Source organism: Nelusetta ayraudi, unplaced genomic scaffold, assembly GCF_046127955.1.
Source record: "Nelusetta ayraudi isolate G7.1 ecotype Tasmania unplaced genomic scaffold, CSIRO-AGI_Nayr_v1 ptg000057l, whole genome shotgun sequence".
NCBI lineage: Eukaryota > Metazoa > Chordata > Actinopteri > Tetraodontiformes > Monacanthidae > Nelusetta > Nelusetta ayraudi.
Window position 1 is genome coordinate 1,759,675 of NW_027466107.1, and position 20,484 is coordinate 1,780,158.

The 20,484-nt window shown below is 48.9% G+C and overlaps 2 protein-coding genes across 10 annotated transcripts in view; one reads left to right on the forward strand and one right to left on the reverse strand.

The window, feature by feature from the left end:
• srcin1a (SRC kinase signaling inhibitor 1a) overlaps window positions 1–16,263 on the reverse strand; it is a 35,830-nt gene extending 19,567 nt beyond the window's left edge. For 2 of the 8 annotated variants that reach the window (XM_076038512.1, XM_076038504.1), the window contains exons 1-4: window positions 15,950–16,263; window positions 9,315–9,344; window positions 1,924–2,119; window positions 520–815 (exon numbers count right to left, since the gene is read on the reverse strand). In XM_076038512.1, coding sequence (XP_075894627.1) covers window positions 520–815; window positions 1,924–2,119; window positions 9,315–9,344; window positions 15,950–16,126 — 699 coding nt within the window. In that variant the 5' untranslated portion in view covers window positions 16,127–16,263. Of the gene's footprint in view, window positions 1–519; window positions 816–1,017; window positions 1,456–1,923; window positions 2,120–9,314; window positions 9,345–14,597; window positions 14,916–15,147; window positions 15,250–15,949 lie in introns of those variants that run through there. The other 6 variants (XM_076038509.1, XM_076038507.1, XM_076038508.1 and 3 more) reach the window with 6 other exon arrangements.
• retreg3 (reticulophagy regulator family member 3) overlaps window positions 1–20,484 on the forward strand; it is a 94,249-nt gene that overhangs the window by 53,969 nt on the left and 19,796 nt on the right. The gene's annotated exons all lie outside the window — the stretch shown is intronic.

The following is a 20,484-nucleotide window of genomic DNA, read 5'->3' on the forward strand; positions in this document are numbered from 1 at the left end:
AAGATAAGGAGAAAAAAAAATACCGGCTCCAACAGGAATACCTGTTAAATTGCAAACCTGCATACATTCAGGCAAAGTTGCCATGAAATGAAAAACATGATTAAGTTGCCAGAGGAGGTCTCAAAAGAGGGATTATTTCGAGCTGCAGCTGGACGAGCTGAGAAATTGGGCGTTTTCTTTTCCAGGGCTGGTTTACTGAAAACTACCAATTCACCCCGTTTACAGCTCATCATCACGTTTGTCTGTGTGTGATCTTCATCTTCGAATCCCCGCAACGAGCCTAGGATTTCACGCGCAGAAAAAAACTCACAGAGACACATTATTAATGTGTTTAGTTTGGCGTCTTTTGGTTGGAGGAGCTTCAATGTGTGAAACTCCATGATGGTAAAAAAAAAAAAAACTTGACCAGAACCTGCAGCGGCGAAGCTCGTAGTTAACAAACGAGCGCAACTTCAAACTGGGCGACCTGTCCCTTTAATGCACCCAGTTCCCCGCCACCGCCATGAGTCTCCAGCTCACCCTGAGGTCTCCGTTGGCCAGGTGCGCCGCCGCGGGGAAGGAGGCGTAGATGGGCTCCTTGCGGTAGATCTTGATGATGCTGCGGTCCTGGATGTCGCGCACGTCCTCCAGCTCGTAGAAGACGTTGCGCGCCTCGTCCTTGATCAGGATGGCTGTGTTGGGTGACTTGAGCATGCCCGCCGTCAGCTTCTGGGGGAACATGTGGACGATGAGGGCGTGCAGCGTGTCCAGGCTGCTCAGCTCGTGGGTGATGTGCACCCGGCGAGTCTCGTCGCCGTACTGCAGGAACAGCACGCCTGGAGAGGGAAGAGTGGCGCAGAGCAGTTTCATCGTGGATGCTGACGGCTAACCCGGAAATGAAATGTGCGATTTCCAGGCTCCCTCCTCAAAAATCCCCCCCCCCTTGCCCAGAAGACTGAACATTTGCTCAGATTCTACAAATCCATTTTATTTTGTTACATTTTTAATAGGTAGGGATGGATGTGGCGCCTGACTAACCTGAAAACTCATCTTCATACACCAGGGAGACAAACAAAAGAACACACACAAGGCAAAGAAAGAAAGGCATTAAAAGTCACACAGCATAAATGAGATATTTGCACACAAGTCGGAAGGAGGAAAAACAAATAAGCCAAGAGATTTCCGAGTGAGTAAATAGAAGAGGGAAAGTAGTTCAGAGCCGGCTGTTCCTGCTGGAGTCGCACTAGTCACCAAGCGTTTAGGGTCCTCGGGCCTATTTGATACCTCATTAGACCTGATGTAACGCAACACCTCGGTCTGAAACAGCCTGGCAGCAGCTCCGCCGGAGCGAGTCTGCCTTCGGCTTCATTTACCGCTCTGCTATCCCTCAGCAGTGAACACAAAGCTTTTCACACGACTATCAACCACCTGGTGCGAAAGTCAAGAAGAAAAGGGAAAAATAACAAAAGTTGTGACGTCACGAAACAAAGCTGAAATAACTCAGCAGACGCAGGTTTTATTCTTAGGCTTGGAAAACACACGGCGCTAATTCTGAACAAACAAGTTAACAGAACAGTTCGTTCTGAAGCTAAACTAGAGGCAGGTATTAAATGAAGACTGCAAATACTTGAGATTTAGAGTGTCAAGAACAAACAACCTCAATCACCCTCGACGCGAAGGAAGTGCCGTCATAGCGTTAGCATGTAAGCTAACACACCAATCCGCCGGCTAGCTTACGCGCTCCTAGCTACAGCGCACCACACAGGAAGTGCACCGCGTTGACGAATAACCCAATGTTAAGCATGTGATTTGGAACACAGCTTGAAACTTATTTTGTATGAGTGAATCGTGCTGCACGTTAGCGGCTACAAATCGGCTTTGAGCTGCACGCTTTGTTCTTCTCTTCCTCTCTTTTTCCCCCCCCGCGCCACTCCTAATCTTAACCTGGAGATCGCAGCTTATTCTGGCTGGCGGAGCGGGACAGCGGCAGGCTCTGGCGGAATCGGTTCATCCGGTTGAAGCCGATGGGGATGTCGGCCTCCGACATGGTCTCCAGGGATTCTGCGGATGCGAAGGAGAGCTTGGCGGCCTGGTCGGCGAGGCCGGACTGCGTGGACTGGGAGTGGCGTGGACTGCGGCTCTGCGGGGGGGGGGAGAAAAAAGACAGAGACAAGCACAACAGTCATTGACTCAAAGGTGAAACTGGAAGCGGAGAGAATGGATTGGACGCGGGGGCCGGTGAAGTAAAACCAAGCGGAAGAGAGAGACGGCGAATGGCGTAACAAGATTAACGAGAGCCTGACAATGCTTTAGCGAGCAGCCATTCACCCAGAATTACTGTCGTCACAGTGTTTGACACCGGCTGAATGCTGCCGCACAAAAACCCAATACAGTTGTTCTCCAGTGGTAGCAGCGCTCCAGGCGGCCTGCCGGCCTTTAATTACCTTGGGTGTGTTGTGTGTGTGTGTGTGTGTGTGTGTGTGTGTGTGTGTGTGTGTTAGTGACGGGCAGTTAAGCTCCTTCTTGTCAAACGGCTCTTTTTACACAGCTCTCAAAGAGCCGGTTCTTTCGACTCTTTCGACTCTTCAGTATCACTTGTAGTTTCATGTTTTAACCTAAATTGTTGAATATGAATATTTTGTGTATTGATAAAACCATTTACATGCAGTCTGTTTATAAGAAGCCTACGCACGGCCGAATGTTGTGCTTTTGACCTGTTAAAAAAAACCCTGAAAAAACAAGCATTCCCTCTTAAACATTTGAATTTAATTCACAGAAAGAAAGTAAGAAAACACTGCAAACACAACACAGAACAGAAGTGCAACCAAAGCTCAACAATGCGACTCCCTCTCTGTCTTAAGTATCTGGCCTGTCTCGGAGAAGATTCCCTCGGAAAGCATGAAGATTTACCTCCACAATGCCATGCATAATCCTACATTACATCCTCACATCTGATTGGCCACACAGGCGGCGAGCTGAGCCACTCATCAAGCGCTAGCAGCGGAAACCGACTCTTCGGATTCCCTAACATGGAATCAGCGCACAGAGCCGCTGTCTTTCCGCATCACCCATCACTAGTGTGTGTGTGTGTGTGTGTGTGTGTGTGTGTGTGTGTGTGTGTGTGCAATGAAGAAAAAAAGAACAACCATGCTCGGACATTTTGCTCTAGCTTAGCACTGGCTATGTGGTGTTTGCTCAACTCTTCACACCTCCCACACAGCCGCAGCCAAACTCTTGTCCCCGCTGCTGCTGCTGCTGCTGCTGCTGCTGCTGCTGCCGCTGCTGCTGCTGCGAGCATTAAGCAAACGCTTTTGGGACGGGAGTCAGACACTCATGCAAATCCGAGGCTGTCACTGCGGCTTTACCCCGCCTGGCCCACGCCCAGCCCTCGCCCATCGAGAGGCTGTTACTGCAGTCGGGCCTGAGCTCGCTCAACTGGCGTCCTGATCCCCCCGTCGGCCGCCGCGCGGCGCCTCCTACAGCCCAGAGGCCACCGTAATGAGCTCCCAGAATGCCGTCTGCTGATTGTCTGGATGGCAGAGGCCGACGCGTCCTCCGCCACAGTACAGTAGCTCTCGCCCCATCTCCTCCTCTACTTTGCACGCCGCCAACACAACACAAAAGCACACTTCTCCTCCAAGCGATTCTCGCCGCACCCGTCAAACTGTGGCTTTCATCCGTGTGCCGTTTCATTAGTTTAACAGTCGGGACGGACGCAGCAGAGAGGAAAAGCTGCCGAGAGTCTTCTGGGTGGCTCTCGGCGGAGAGGCAAAGTCCCGCGCTCATTTATATTTGTGTTAATTGGTCAATAAGGCAGGAGGCCATGAACACACTGCAGCCCTGGCACCGACCGACTGCCGGGGCTTCAGACTTTGTCCAACTCAGCCTCCGATCAGTGACAGCACGCGTGTTGTTAATGTTCCGTTTTGCTGGCCAACGAGGCCAAAACTTAAATACCTTTTGGAGAAATCTGTCAATATTTGAGTTTCGACACTCCCATTAGCTCTGGGCAAATATTAGCGAGCCCGAAGCACCGATGACCTGATGGCCGACACGTGGAGGAAAAACACCAGCGTGTGATTGGACGTTCAGCCAGCAGCCTTTCAGAGACAAATTAGGTGACTTTAAAATCGAGACCTGTTGCTTTATAAGTGGTGCGGCCGTTCGCAACAGACTGAGCGCAACTCAGTGTCAGATTAAACACCAGACGGCCAATTACTTAGCAAAAACTATGATCCCTGCCACAACAAACTAAACTAAATGAGCCATAGCAGCGGAGGGAAAAAAGACTCCTGCTGTAATTGGTGATGTGATTGTTAAAAGTGAGGTTTAATTGGCACTGATTTTTGTGTTTACAAACACAATTCTTCACCACACGCACTCACACAGTAAATGCTCACGGACGTGTGTGTCTGGCGATGGCGGCCGGATGATGTGTGATCACGAGAGGGAGAGGGCGATGCTGACAAATAACCCCCACTGCGTTTTCTAATGGGGTCATTTATCTGAGCCGCGACCACCACCGGACAAAAAGAAGGAAGAGAGGAAGAGGAGGGGAAAAAAGAGCGTGTGTGCTGCAGTGTGTCATATGGCGGCCGCCGACGGTGGGATATAAAAGACATGAGAGGGTCACATGCATGAGTGCACATGGCCGAGATTGGTGGTGGTTCGCAGGGAGGTAGCGAGTCCTGCAACCTCAACCGCAGGCCAGCTTTTAGACAAGCTTTGGTTCTTTTGGTAGCAGATTCATAGATGATAAAATACATCTCTTGTTGAAAGTAAATGTGTTTTATGTTTCTATAGATGCTTTAAAGGTCCAGTGGGTAAAATTTGGCTTGGTTTATGATTTTTATGTTGCTAAAAGCTTAACATTCTGCCCATAAATACATTAATAAAAGTGTACACTTGCTGTATAATAAAAGTCATTTGGTTTTCCAACCCTTAGAATAGTTCTCATATATATAAGAATATATATAAGGGTCTTGCTCCTAGTTAGCTGCCATATTGCACCGTCATTTTTTAAGGAAGGCTTCCTACATGAGCGTTCCTTAAAGGTTTTAGACACTGTACCATTAAGCAAGCAAAGGAAACAAGAATGTAGTAGGAAGGCATTTTATGATAAAAGGAAATTGCAACAACAATAATAATTATAATAACAAATAATATTTCACTGTGAAAATCAGGGAGGATGACGCAGGTATAAAAAAAACACGGCCGACTGGGGAAATGAAATATGAAGGCATCCAAGTTTATTACTGCTGTTTTGCAGAGAGGCTCCAGACAGAGATTTTCTTTACCCGTAGTTTCTGAAATGGAAAAAAAAGTCATTGTGCATTGTTTTTTCCCCCGATGCAAATATGCAAAATGTGAACACACCATCCGCTGAAGCATCTGGCCAGGCTGGAAATGAAGTCTGCAGCTTGGTTGGAAAGTAACTGGATCTGCCTCCTTTTCATTTTGCTCCGCCGCCCGCCCCGCCTCCACCTCGTTTTATTCTCTCTCCCTCTCTCTCTTTTAAAGTGAGTCAGACTTTTTGAACAGCACTCAATTACTATCGAGAGTTCCACGCCGCGATGGGGGCACGGCGGCAGACAAGAGGAAGGAGCGGAGAACCAGGACGACCGCGTGGCCGAAAGCAGCGGCGGGAAACGCGAAGCTCCAGGCCACAAACTGCATTACAGTCAACACAACCTGCCGCACAGGCACACAAACACACACACACACACACACATACAACATGTACATGCTCTAGGTGCAGTGATGGCTCACAGTGGTGCCACATCGTAGTGTTGTGTTGCTGATGCGCTGGACAAAAATCTTGTGAAACTGAAACAAACATGCAAGTTTTCAAACCTGCTTTTTTTTTTGCCTTGACAGGAACAAGGAGCTTCTCAGCTCTCTCTCACACACACACACACACACACGCACACACACACCAACACTCTCTAGCACCTCCACGCACAGGACGAGGCGTTTAAATGCAGGCGGTGCCTGATTCCTCTGCAAGAGTGGAGGAGACGGGGGCTAATTTTAGCACCATTAGTCATTGTCATCTTCTGGGACCGAACAGAGCTGTCAGCCGGAGCACAACGTCCATCTTTCCCAACCATCTGCGACTTCATATAGGAGGATCCCCCGCCTTCGCTGCTGGCGTCCCTGGACAAACCCGGAGCACCGCCGAGGATTCCAGCGTGAGCGAGCGTGACAAAAGCAACATTAGTGGGAAGAAAGAAAAAAAAAAACACAAACAAAAGGCGCCCGCTCAGATTAGGTGCAAATTTAAGCCGCGTGATGTTGGTGCGATAAGCGAAGCGGGTGAAGGTTTGGGTGGTTGAAGCCGGACGGAGATGCTTTGGACGGAGGAGAGGAGACGGCGAGGAGCCGAGTTTGGGAGGAGAAGAGCGTAGAGGAGATCTATGGTTGCAGTGAAAGAAAGGATGAGGAGAAACAACCCTCTTCTCCCCATCCTTTCTTTCACTGCAACCATAGATCGTGTAGAAGCTTTGCTTTGGTTTCACGAGAATTATTAACATGTTACAAAGGTCAAAGTTCATCTATCCGGACAGACGAACCCTCAGCAGCCCCGTTATTCACTCTGCCGGACTCAACAACCAGGTGCTTCCTAACAGTGCTCGCCGGTCTCACCGTGAGTATATTAGACTGCTGCATAGTAGGCTACCTACTCTGTAGCATAAGGTAGAAGAAAAGTAGCGTAAGCCATCAATCAAATCATAAATCAGTTTTTGACAGAAGGGGGTACCTATATTTATTCACCTATTATCTTTCCCTGATTTTCTTTTTTTTTCAATTTTCCCGTCCCTGCTCCTCGGCTCCCTCCGGAGGCTGGTGGGCGCGGTGGCTTTAAGTTTGTCCAGCATGGTCGTCATCTCCTCGCTGCTTAGCCTCAGAGTTCCGCTGCCCGGGAACACGATCACAGCCAGACATCGCTCGCCCAGCGAGCCTCGTCTCTGCACAATCTCAGCACTTGTCAATACTCGGAGCAAATGGCGCCGCAAAATTGCTGCCAATCAGGCATCGACACTGTCGGCGATGGAAGAAAAGCAACACAGTAAGATGTGGAGGCGACTGCTGCTGGCTGATGGAGGTTTTTTCTTTTTTTTCCTTTTCAGATGAAATACAGACGCACGGACACGAAACCTGACAATAATGCTTTGGTCAGACTTTGAATTCACATTGCTTACTGGCCGGGACCTTTGATATTTGGAAGATCTGAAGTAAAAAAAAAAAAAAAATGGGGGCGTGGAATCTTGATATTGAAACCTCTTTAAACGGTTTTGGCTATTTATTTATTATTTTTCAAAACCAGCAGCCAGACAGCAAGAGTCCGACTTCGATTAAACTGCTGGAGACGGAGGCAGCCGTATTGGTTTCCCGCAAGCTTTTGTGCAATGTGAAGAAAATTGAGCGGGACGAGCGGTGTCAACATAAAAAGGTGCGAACAACAGCGTGCGTGCGTGTGCACGTGGAGGCAACCAGCTTCAGATCTGATTTCACGCGGACCTTTTGTTGTCGTTTCAATCTACATTTCATCCCCTGCAGCGGCGTCTGTCGGGACCAAAAAAAAGCAAAAGCAATCCGCTGCAGCGGTGCACAGTGAGAACAAAAAAACACAACAACAACAACAACAACAAATAAATGCAAATTTTTCATTTTCTTCTATGAGGACGCGCTATCAAACGGAATGCATTAGCTCAGATTTTAAACACACAATGTTTCTGAAGAACTTCCTGTGTGAGCTGAGATGATACGATATGAAATCAGAGTAAAAAAAAAACAAAAAACTTAGCGAAGCTCCGGCGATAGGTCAGGAGGCGAAGCAATACCCAGTGACATTTCCACCCTGTCTGAATAATACTGTGAGCATCTGTGATGGATTTCATAGGGAACTAAGCTGCGGAGAAGCCCCTCAGCTCTCGTAGGCTGCAAACACCCCCTCACACACACACACACACACACACACACACACACACACACACACACACATATAAATGAATACATGTACAGACAACTCAGAAAGTTCTGCACTCTCTTTTGTATGAATTTGTGTCGGCTTAACACAACTGGTTGTTTGGAAGGTTTCTAATATCGCTCTGCTCTGGTTCATTAAGGGCATGTGAGGTTAATTTTGTGTGGAAGGCCCAGTGTGTAACATTGACCTGCAGCTAATGATTTGACCAAGTCCGTGTCTGTGTTGTCACACTGATTCCAGTCGGTTGACACACTGTCAGGCTGAGCGACCCGCCCTGGGCTGCTTCTCTGTCGCTGTGCAAACATTTTTCGAGGCCACTCTGGCGTTTACCCTGTTTCCTGGTGCCCCACTTTGCCAAGAATCTGCGACTGAGCAGTTTTTAATTTTTTATTATTGGGGGCTTTATATCACTTCAGAATATTGATTTTTATTTTTTCATATATATATATATTTTATGTCAGTAGATTCCTTTAAATAGTACACCTTCAAGTTTCATTTCACTTTAAAGGCCTTAAAGTTTCAAACTACTTGGTGTTTCAAAATAGTTTTTAGCACTTTAAATTCACACACATTGATATTAAAGCTGAAAAGCACTTTCTTTTTTTTTCTACTGACAATTCTCAAGCTTTTGAGGTTACGGCTCCAAAAACTTGCCACTATAAAATACAACACCTGAAGTTTTCACCTCTGGCCACCAGCATTCAAACAGCAGAAAGCGCCGCCCACTGAAAGCAGACACTCTTTTCACTGTGCAGCTCAACACACTCACTCACCGAAGACACTAAAACCACCTGATGCTGCCGACCCTGTCGTAACCAATGATGCAATACAAAGCGGCGCCACGAGTAACACAGATGACGACGTTTGATGGGGGTGATGCCATGCGAGTGTTAATCTCTCAAAATACAGCAAAAAAAAATAAATAATAATCATAATAATTTATACTCGTCTTGATTCCTCCACAACTGCACCTGGTGGACGGAACACTGAGCAGAGAATCCACCAGTCAAGCCTGCGCGCTCATGTCAAAGCCTCATCCCAGCGACTCCTGACTGAAACGTCTCCTTAGCGTCTTCCTCCCGCCTGAGTCACTGAGTCATGCTCGGCGAGGCCGAGGTCACATGGCTGGCAGCCATTAATGCCGGCTGACTGAGGTATCATAAGTCCCGGGGGGGAGAGGATCGTCTTGCGCAGATTAAATGAAGCCGGAGGAGTTTAAGCCCCCCAGACACCTCCGGCCCCCTGCGACACAACACCGCAGCCCAGGGCCAACCAGCAGGAGACCGAGAGCCAGCAGACAGACAGACAGACAGACAGACAGACAGGAGACACACAAAACACTCACCTTAAAGCTCCAGTAGTTGGGCTGTTGCTGCTGAGTCGGTGGTGGAGGAGAGAGAGGGAAGAGAAACACAAACACCAAAGTTAGTTCATGATTCGTAATTAATTAATTAAAAATAAATGTATATCATTAAATAGTATTTCTGGAATATCGGTCCAAAGTTACAGTTTTCCAATGTCCAGTGTTAAATTTGAAAAAAAAAAGAAATGAAAAAACTCCTGCTATTGCATCATTAATGCACATCTCAGTAGTGGCATCCACTGTTTACAACACGCAGTAGCTTCTTCTCCTTGGTCCTTCATCCGTGATGTTTTACAGCAATTTGTGCAGCTCATTTCTGCGCCTCTTATTGGAAGAGCTCGCAATCGATGATGGAATCCATGGAAAAAAAATAAAGACTGACTGACGCCGCCGCATATTAAAGACTGACAAGACGGATGTGGAGAACATTTCAGAGTTGAAATCGGAGCCATTAAACAGCGGCAAGTTTGCTGAATTCTAGGAAATTAAAGTGACTTTTGGGTAGCGGCGGTGCCCTCCCTCTAACGCAGTAATTAAGTCAAACTCAAAAGGGAAAGAGGGGAAGTAAAGTTGCTCAGACAAGAGGAAATGAGAAGAGCGCAGTCGAATCCTACAGCAGCCCCGCCTAGACATCGCACAGTTGGCTTCGCTCCCAGACTTTGCCGCTGCAGGCGAGACGCTGCTCTGTCTACATCCAATGTTTCCATCTCAGCCTCACCTTCCCTCTTCTCACCGTGGCCTCTTCTCACTGTGGCCTCTTCTCACCGTGGCCTGTCAGTTGTCTCTCGCTGCGTGTCTCTCTGTTCTGCCGCGAGCTAAAAGCCCGACGCGTGTCAGCGAGACGTTGAGCTTTCCATTAAAGCGCAATTACTCCATCCTCGCTGATGGCACAGAAATATCTCGAAATGACTTTAAATACGAGAGAGAGAGAGAGAGAGAGAGAGAGAGAGAGAGAGAGAGAGAGAGAGAGAGGAAAAGAAAAGAAAAGAAATGGATCGCACGTGGTTCGAAGAAAGAAGAAAAAAAGAATTCTAATCCAAACTCTTATTGGAGTCTTTCTTCCTATCTGCAGGCAGTTCTCAGTCTGTTAAGCCTCCCGTTCTGCAGGACCCACATTAGTCTGCTGCCACAGGGAAGGGAAAAAGCACTGAGACAGGTCTGTTTTGATTTATGGACAATGGTGCTTTTTTTATTTGGAGATCCATTTGAAAAACGTCTAGACAGCTTTGATTTTTTTTTTTATGTTTTGTTTTTTCCTGAAAGTCATTATCAACTAATTTCTGAAATATCACCTTATCATGTCATCTAATATCTAAACTGTTTCTTTCAACACTCTCTCCGTCTTCTCTCTTTCTGTCAAGTCATGCAGGATGTTTGTTAGTTTTTAAATTATTTTTCTTTATAGAATTATTTATTTCGACGCGCAGCCAAACTGTTTGTTGGCCTCGACTCGACAAATAAGTTGTTTCCTTGGAGGTGGGGTATGGGAGGTGTGGGGGGTTCGTTGGGGGTTCGTTGGGGGTTCGGGGGGGGTGACTAGTGACCCATTTAGTTTGCTGCACATGTGTAACCCCAGAACAGGCGAGCTGATATTGTGTCCGAACCGATTTGACTTTGTCCTGAGTAAATATTTGCTCAGCGTGATTTGGAGGCCAACATGTTCCGGAGGAGAGGGGTGGGGGGGGGGGTGGGGGGGGGGGGTTACGGCGTGGCGGAGTGGCGCTCGCCATCGAGTTACATCATCACTTCAGCCATGATGTAACTAACGTCCCTCATGAAATATTTGGGGGAGCGAGCGCACCGACTTCAGAAGCCCGAAAGTGAAAATTCTTCCTTTCTAACTCGGGTCTCAGGGTAGAAATCCGCAGGTTGTAACTCAAACAATTTTACACTTGGTGATTTGCAATACAGTTCCAATACATTGTACAACAATGTACAACACCCTGTGCAGCGTTTCAAACTTGGCTGGACTTGAACGACTCCTCTCGGCACCGCACTCTGTTTTGCATGCAGCTCTCCGACACGTAGACATCAACTGCTGTGCTGTACTGCGGCCGCCTGTAGACGCCGCAAAGGAGCTAATTGCAGTCCAACGTTTCACAGTCGGCAGGGCGGGATTACAAATGAGCGAATTGCATTCATTAAAGGTTTTTTGTGACATGAAATGTAGCTGCATTAGCGCGGCAGATAGCCTGGAAGAGAGACGCAGCGCGGTCATAATGAAGAAAAATGGTCCTGACCGAGTCGCACTCATGTTAAATTAAGAGACAGTTATTGGGCGCTAATGCGAGCTAATGCTCTTCTTTGAATTCCCCACGATAACAAAACGCCAGCGAGCGCGCAGAGTGCGGAGGCTCGCCGTCGAAACAAGTGGGACACTCGGAGTGATACGGAGCCGTAATCTGGACCCCGCGCTCCCCCTCGCTCCTCCACATTTAAATTCTCTGCCAACGTAAAGCCGCCATTATTCAAGAGAACTCTTTGATGTGACACTGAGGAGAATTTCTGTCTCCGAGCAGGAGTCTATATTATTTCTTCCTCTTTTTTTTTTTTTTTTCGAAGCCAAATTTTAGAAGTCCCAACATTTTGCCAAAGTTTCAAAGTACTTTCAGATCTTGACGTTTCACTCTGGCCTCGCCTGATATCTGCAGTCTATTTAGCCCTCTGTTTACAGCCACCTGCTAAAACCGACATGCTGCTGTTGCACCTTCCACATCTTTCCATAGCAAACTAAAAAAACATGGCTCTGGAAAATGTAGATTAATAACTCTTAGGGATGTGTCATTAAAAGCCCTTCAGCTTTTGTTTTGTTTTCATTTTGACTGGACAGCCCACACAGCCAGCGCTCAAGTATTTCCCCTAACTTTCGCTTAAGGGAAAAAGAATCCTTGAATTACATTCAGAACATGTAGAGGCTGCACATGCTGGCTCGCTCTCATTTCCTGGCGCTCGCGCAGTTGTTAGAAGTCCGCCGAGTCGTTGCACCGCACGTGCAGGAGCTCCCGGAATCCCTTTTCAATGAGCTCCTGGTATGAAGGAGCTATGAAAGGCGGAGAGAGGCAGCAAAATTCTCTCCCAGAAATCCCCACTAAAGCTGGGATCATTTGACTTAACGTGGCCGGCGCAGCTGCAGAGCCGGCGGAGAGAAATCGAAGATTCCAGTTTTTGGACACGGCGGAGGAGAAATGCTTCGGTCAAACTGGTCAAATTGCAAACACAGCGGTTTTAAAGGTGTTTTTAAAACATCAAAACTTTGTTAGCGTGGCAGTGGAGGGGAGGGTGAACCTCATACTGCCAGGGCTCGATGGAGCCTTTGCAATAAAACATAACACACAATCGCTCCCAGCCCGGTCGCTCTGCAGCAGATCTTATTGTTGCTTTATTATTGTTGTTGTGCACATAGTTTCAGCCTGCTCTAAACTGCGTAAACCTGCACTAAATGCACACAATCCCAGTTCAAACAGTCTTTCAAACCAGTCTTCTTCTCCAACAGCAACAGCCAGAAGCCTCGGCTAAAGGCATCCCACAAAATAAAACATCAACACTCTTTTTTTTTGTAAGAGCATAACTCAAACTCGGTGGTCTACGACGTTTAAAGCGTGAAGATGCATCAGTGTGAAAAATTGTAAAATCAGCCAATTTCAATTTGTCTCATAAAACTAGATTCATCAAACTACTTCCTATTTACGCACGCAGGCAGGAAGTCTCGGTTGGCTGGACCTGCTTTGGCCTCGGCCTCCTGATCACCTGCCATTTGTTGCGAAAAAAACCCAACAAAACGACAACTTTGTCCTTGATAATCTGTTGAACTGACAGCGAGCAGCACCGCAGCACCGACGGCACGTCATAAATAATTGCAAGTGCGCTTGTTCTGACAACGTTAATGATTTTATTTTCCTGCAAAGCTAAACGACGCCCAGGCCCGGCTTTAATGGTGCAGAAGTGATTTGTGGTCTTGCGTGTGCCTCTGCAGGCGTTGCCTGTTGCTTTAATGAGGCTCACTCACAGCTCTCAGGTGGAGGAAACAAAATCATTTTACGTCGCTGCTTGTCATTTTTTTTTTGTTTGTTTGTTTTTTTTTACTGCCGCAGACAAACCAAAGTGTGGCCTCGACTTGCAAACGCCCGACACAAAGGTGATGTGGGGAACAGTTGTACCTCCCCGACAGTAGGTGTCACTCTCAGCCCTGTCTTAATGTTCCATTCTACTAACTGCACATCATGAAAATTTAAATTTACAATAAGGCAGACAGCCTGTCAATCAAGGGATCTTGAACAATGTGCAATAATTTGTGTAAAACCATAAGTCTCCCTTTTTAAAACAAGAGCGTAACGTATAACTGGATGCAATATAGACGCCAACATAATTGGAACCTGATGCCCGGTGCCTTTCGCTGTACAGTAGTTGACTACTGTGTAACTCGCAGCTTCGACCACAGTGGACATGTTGAGCCAATATTCTCAGTTTCATCCAAAATCTGGCAACATTTCCTAATTTGCTTATGCTGTTGGCTCAATGCAATAGACCACATATTATCACACATTGTGGATGCATTTCTTTTTCTTCCAAAATGGAGCCTATTTCAACAATGGAGTAAAGAATCAGATAAACTCAGCTGCTGTCACGATGAGGAGCTTTTAAGCGACACCCACACCGGGAAGATTAAAACTTTTGGCTCTGCGACTCAGACCAAGTGTTCCAAGTCCAAATCAAATATTCTTGAGGGGAGACGTCACGGCTCCAAAGGTTTGCAGCGCCACACAGCATCGCACAAAGACGAGCATATACCGCTATTCACACGCAGATGTTGACACACAGCAGCAGCAGCAGCAGCAGCAGCAGCAGCAGCAGCAGCAGCGGCGGCCGCAGAGCGCCGGAGGAAGGATGAAGCCTCGCAGAGTCTCGGAGCGTCGCGTTACCTGACCGGCATGTAAAGCAGCTCGCGCTTACGCCGCCCCTCCTCCACCCGTGTCTCTCTGCTCATGTCGTCATCTTCTCTCCAGCCTCCCGCCTCACTCACTCTCCACTCACTCCCCACTCACTCCTTCCCTCCCTCCCTCCTCGGCTCCAGCCCGACGCCGCGTCTCCTCTCCTCTCCTCTCCCGATTCATGAAAAGACGCAAAGTGTTTGGCGTCAGCCGCAAAATCAACGCTGAGACCGGCACGAGATGGGGCTCGGCGTGCAGCGCAGCGCAGCGCAGCGCACGCGGCAGCTGCGACGCATGCGCACACTCCGTCACCACAACAACCACAATAAACACTTACAACAGGCTTGGAGTCTAATCCCAGCTGTCCTCCTCCTGCACCTTACACACGCACCCAGGCAGGCACACGTGCACAACGCGCACCTCCTTCCAGCTGGTGGTCTGGTCTGGTCTCACCTGCAGTGCACCTGTAGTCCCAGTCCAGCACTCCAGTCACTCCCAGCCAGGCTGTCCGTCAGGTGCAGCAACAAATCCTCATCTTGCTCTCTCACTCGCCTCTCCCCTCCCTCTCTCCCTCTCTCTCTCTCTCTCTCTCTCTCTCTCTCTCTCTCTCTCTCTCTCTCTCTCTCTCACTCTCTCTCTCTCTCCCCTCCCCTGTCTCGCTCCACACGGTCGCACATGCGGCGGAAACTCTTTTTATTTATTTCATTACAACACCAGCCGATTAACTCCTTCGCAGATGGGGCCGGCTGACTCCTCCTCCTCCTCTCCATACTCCTCCTCCTCCTCCTCCTCCTCCTGCTGCTGCTGCCAGCTAATTTGAGCAGCGGGGCTACGCGGGCGACCACCGCTGCGTCCCCCCTGCACCCCCTCTACCCTTACACGCTCACCTGATGAGACGAGGAGGGGGATCCTGGGGCTCCGCCGCTGCTGGTGCTGCTGCTGCTGCCTCCTCCTCCTGCTCCTCCTCCTGCTCCCCCCACACACTGCGCTGAAAATGCCCCGTCACTTTCGGGTATTCATCCACTCTGCTGCTCCCCTCGACCCTCTCTCTCCTGCTCTCTCTTCATTTTTGTACGCTGCCTCCGTCCTCCCCACCCTCCCCTCCTCCTGCCTCCCGCCCCCTACATCACCTGACCTTTGCAATGCGATACCCCTACTTGCCATTGAAGGCAGGCGTTGCCAGGGCAACGGCGGACTCCACCTGTCTCAAAAGCACAACCTCTCCTGATGTGCGCCTTCGTCATGTCATTCCACTGCTTTGACTTTTTTTTTTCTTTTTAATGTAGAAGCATGCACAGCAGGGGCACTTATATGGTGTGTGTATGTGAGGGGCTGTGTGCGTGTGCGTTGCTCCCCCCTTTTTCGCACAGAGCACCAGAGGGAGGCTCGGCTCTGACAGTTCTGTAATTAGAGCGACAGAAAGATATTAAGCTGACCTGGCAGCTCGGCGCTTCATTATTCTCACCCCGGCTTGTTGCGACAGGCGTGCAAAATATTGCGCCTCTTCGGCCCGGGATGTTATCTGACGGGCCGGATCTGTCGGCCGCATCGTCGCAGGGCCGAGGGGCACAAGTGTAATTGTTGTGAAGTAAGAGGTGGCGGTGCAACAAATGGAGCATCAGACACCTCAGGAGCGCAAACAGACACTCGCAATTCATTTGATAAGCCTGGGGAGGAGGAGGGGCCTACCTGCTCTCGTGCCGAGCGCTCCGACGTCCCCCTCATGCTGGCGTGGGAGGGCGAGGGCGAGGGTGGGTTGTGGTGCGGGCTGTGGTGCGCATGCTGCAGCTGCTGCTGTTGCTGCTGCTGCTGCTGCTGGTACTTGCTCTTCAGGTGGTCCATGAAGGCGTCCCGCTTGCGCTCCATGTCGGCCTTGTGCAGGTTGGTGAGGGCCTCCAGGCTCTGGGCGGCCGTGACGGTGTGCCGGTGCTCCGACGTGTGCACCAGGCCCACATTGGAGAAGCGGCGCGCCGTGTTGCCCAGCGTCCGGTACTCGCGCGGGTACTCCAGGTCATCTGTGGAGATCAAGTGACTGCCACCGCGCTCGGGATCTGGGTTTCGGGACGGGGACGGGGAGAGAGAGGGTGGGAGGAGGGGGAGGAGGAGGAGAAGGAAGGGAAGGCGAATCAGCACACGTGTGGGAGAGATTTCAGGAGACGGACGGACACGCAGGCGCAGCCACACGCAGGTGGAGACAAATGGAGCAGAAAGGGGGAGAGAGTGGGGTGAAAAAAGGGGGAGGCGGCGGGAGGACAGGAGAGAGAGAGAGGGAGAGAGGGAGAGAGAGAGAGAGAGAGAGAGAGAATGGGGATGGGATGTTAGACTATTTGCCACCAGGACACAGCAGTTCCCTGCAGAATTATTGATTTCAAGTTCTGAAGGGAAGAAAAATGAGAAAAGTAAAGAGCCACTGCGATAGATCAAAGGCAGCGGGTCGAGCTGAATCTGTTTTCACTGGATTCTCCCGCCCTGACGCGCCTGTTTGTCACTGTAAGTTTAGTCGTTTTTTTTCCCCCTCACATTCTTTTTTTTATGTAGGGAAGAAAAAAAAACAACAACCCAAAAAAAAACAACAAAATAAAAATACAAAAATACAAAAACCGGCTGATTGAAAGTCAGATGGGAACAAAATGGAACACTTCCTCTCGCATCGGCCCCTCGCTTTCTCATTCTGTTTGGCTTCAGCTCCACTTCATCCATCTGAGCCCCCCCCCCAGCCCCCCACCACCACCACCCCTCCTCCTCCTCCTCCCCCCGCCCCAGTGCTTCGGTGCTCTGCTCCCGCTCCTACTGTCTGGAGGTTACCAATTCCTACTGTCCATTTTGAAGCCGGCACATTGCTGTGACAGCCCCTCTGGCTTTTCATATCAGAGCTGGAGCTGACGGGCACCGTGGAGGCACTGCTCACAGGAAGGGGAAGGGGAGGCAGCCGGAGGGCAGGCGGGGGGACAGCATGGTTACACAAAAAAACAGATGAGTTGAAGCATGATTTCAAATCATAGTCGCTTTAAAAAAAAATAAAAAACAAGAGAGGGAGAGAGAGAAAGAGAGAGCGAGCGAGAGAGGAGGGGGCTATTTACCGAGTGGGTTCCCTTGCTTAGGGAAACAGGCCCTGGCGTTGGCTAGAAGAGAAACATGCCAAGGGTTAATTTGTGCGTTTGTGTGTGCACGCCGGCATGTGCACGCAAACACAGCAGAACATCATCACATGACCATCAGGAAAGGTGCCGTTGGGGGCGAACAAACGCGCTTTCTCTGAATCGCAATTGCTTAATGCATTATAAATGCATTGTAATGTATTCATAAGGCCTGACGTGTAGGGGGAATGGCTGCCTTATGAATACTAATGGCAACCTGCACACACAAACTTGAGGATGGAATGTGATTTTTTTTTTTTGAGGCTTGGATACATTGTGGCCGCTTGTTTGAATAAATCAAGGCATTATTATTAACAGCCGACTCCCCCCCTCCCCCTCCACTTCCCCCGAAAATAAACAAATAGGATTATACTAAAATGTAAAACTTCTGCTGCAGACATGAATAATTCCCCAAATGCATCATTAAAAAGAAAAAAAGAACACATTAGCGAAGTGGAAAAAACACGCTCGGTCTGAACGAAGTGGACCATCTGTGCGTTAAAGGCTCGTCAGCAACATCAGGGACCAGCTGAGCAACTGGTGAGCAGCAGAGAGACGCTTGTTGACATGGGCGGAGCAAGAAGAGGCTTGAAAAAAAAGCTGTGTTTTTCAGCAAAGCGGCCGATCCGACGCACAGAGTCATCTTTTTCACCTTGGCGCTCCCTGATTTGTTCTCCATTCAGAAGTGGCTGCACCCAGACCGCCACTTTTGATGCCACGGCCCTTATTTTCCCAACATTGGCCAATCATGATAGAACTCGGCGAGGGCCGAGGCGACACACTGACCTCCCGGGTCGGAGCGCACTGGCCAATTCCCCCCCCCCCCGCCCCCCCTCCCACTGCCTCGCAGGTCGAGGGTTTACACTTCATTAGGCCGCAGCTTATTGTGCATCAGCTGACGAGAGCCTGACTCAAGGGCCACATTACAGTAGCTCGGCATTAGCCGAGCATATGCACCGCGGCTGGTTATTGTGACTAAGCGTTTGCCATGAAGGAGAGTTGCTGAGTCGGCTATTCCGCCTCAGGACGCTCTCTGAAAGAAGAAATAAATTTAAAAAAACGGGACGCCGCATCACTGAGTAATATTAGTATTTATGGAATGCTAAACAATGCTGAAAAGCGTAAAATGGAACACAAATGAAAGCAATGAACCATTTGGAGTTTTACACCAGCAAACAGTTTTGCTTTGTTTTGTTTAAAAAAATAATAATAATAATGAAAAAAGCTCGGGAAACATTTCAAAGTGTCTCTGAGAATACAGTCCCCCAGGAAGCACAGGGAAGCCACAAAGGCCTCATCTTTAACACGGCAGGGGTGGAAGTTGTGTGGGTGGAGGTGTGGGAGGAAATAATAGGAAAAAAAGCCTTTTCATCTTCACTTTTGTCACTCGCATACACTTCCAAACAAACCCCGACATCCAAAACAATCTGAGAAGGGGCCCACGCAACTCGGGCGCATTTCAATTCCAAGCTATGGAAAAAGCGTTGGGATGGAGCGGCTGGTGGGTGGGTGGGTGTTGGTGGGATGGAGCGGCTGGTGGGTGGGTGGGTGGGTGGGTGTTGGTGGGGTGGAAGGGGTTGCAGCGGCAGCGTGTTGGTCAACACAGTGAAAACGGGAGTTGAATGACGGGGAGTCTGCAATCTGAGCCAATCAGATAGGTGAGTGCCGGGCCGGCCGGCGAGGTCGCGGCTGCAGCGGCGAGATAGAGGCGCACGGTCGAGAGCATCAAGCTGCCAAATACAAAGAGCTGCTGTGGAGGCCATTAGCAGATAAGACACGACTGGCGCAGAGGAGGAAGAAACTGCAAAGAGAAATAAAATAATCATAAAAAAACAAACAAACCACACCTTCACTCCTTCTGCAGTTCAAGACGTCCAAACTCATTTATGCACATTTGCAGATTGCGGAGAGGGCCGCTAATCAAAGACAAATCCCGCTTGCTCTAGGGGGCGCGGCCAAAGATTGAGGATAAACCAAAGAAAATGAATTAATTTCGGCAAATATTTTTACCCTCCAACAAAAAAGTCATAAGAAATCCTGCATGAGTCACACGGTCTCAGCCTGAGTTCTTGAACCAGTTCATTCCACCCACACAACACTATTTGCATCACGTCCACAACTTTCAGCTCCACATGCAGTGTACATGTAAAATAAGCGATTAAGCAGTATTTCAGTTGGGGTGTTTGAAGTGGATCAGAGGGAGAGGTGGAGAGGTGGAGAGGTGGAGAGGTGGAGGGCTCAGAGTCTCGCACGCAGTGTCGAGGAAGCAGCAGGTGGCGCACAAAAGCTAATCGCGGCTCGGCTTCCTCCTCCGGTCGGCTTGGAATTCACTGGAAAACACCTCTGCGACGACGGCTCTGTCAGTCACTGGGATATTATCGGCACAGTATTAGGATGTGAATATGACACCTGGTGCGGTGACGTGGAACAGCAGCAGGTACAGACGCAAATATTTTGCCCCCTCTTGGACTGAGTTACACAGCAGCAGGACGTGACTGAATGATGTGTTCAGGGCACAGGGTTCCAGTGTGATATTGTCCTGGTTTAATAATCATCACTGAAAAAGAAGCTACATAAGGAAACTGCAATCTTTGCTTTTAACTGACACCGATACAGAGTTCTTCTTGTCATGGCCTAAAAAAAAACAAAAAAAAAAAACCCAAAACACTCGGGTGTAGTTTTAACAGGCAAAGAAGAAGAAAGAAGCACATTCAGCTGCCGCTCCATTAAAAATGTCCTCATCACTCTTCTACATGCATGCAAGGCCACGTGCTCCTCAAGCCTTACAGCACAAGCACTTCACACCGACGAGGGAAATTATCTGCAACATGACAGAGTGTTGTTTCACGTGTTCGTAATTAAAGTGAAGTAAACTGCCGCTCTTTGCCGAGGATGTAAAAAAAAAAAAAAAAGAGGCTCAGCTGGAGTGAAATCAACACACGTGTACAAACATGAGAAAGTTACATGTTGATGTCACTGCTGCCTGTGCGACCTACTGTCAATAAAACCTGCTTCTGTCAGGTCACACCAAGAGTTTCTACACTTTGGTTTAACCAACAACCCATCAGCGGCCTTATTTAGAGACAC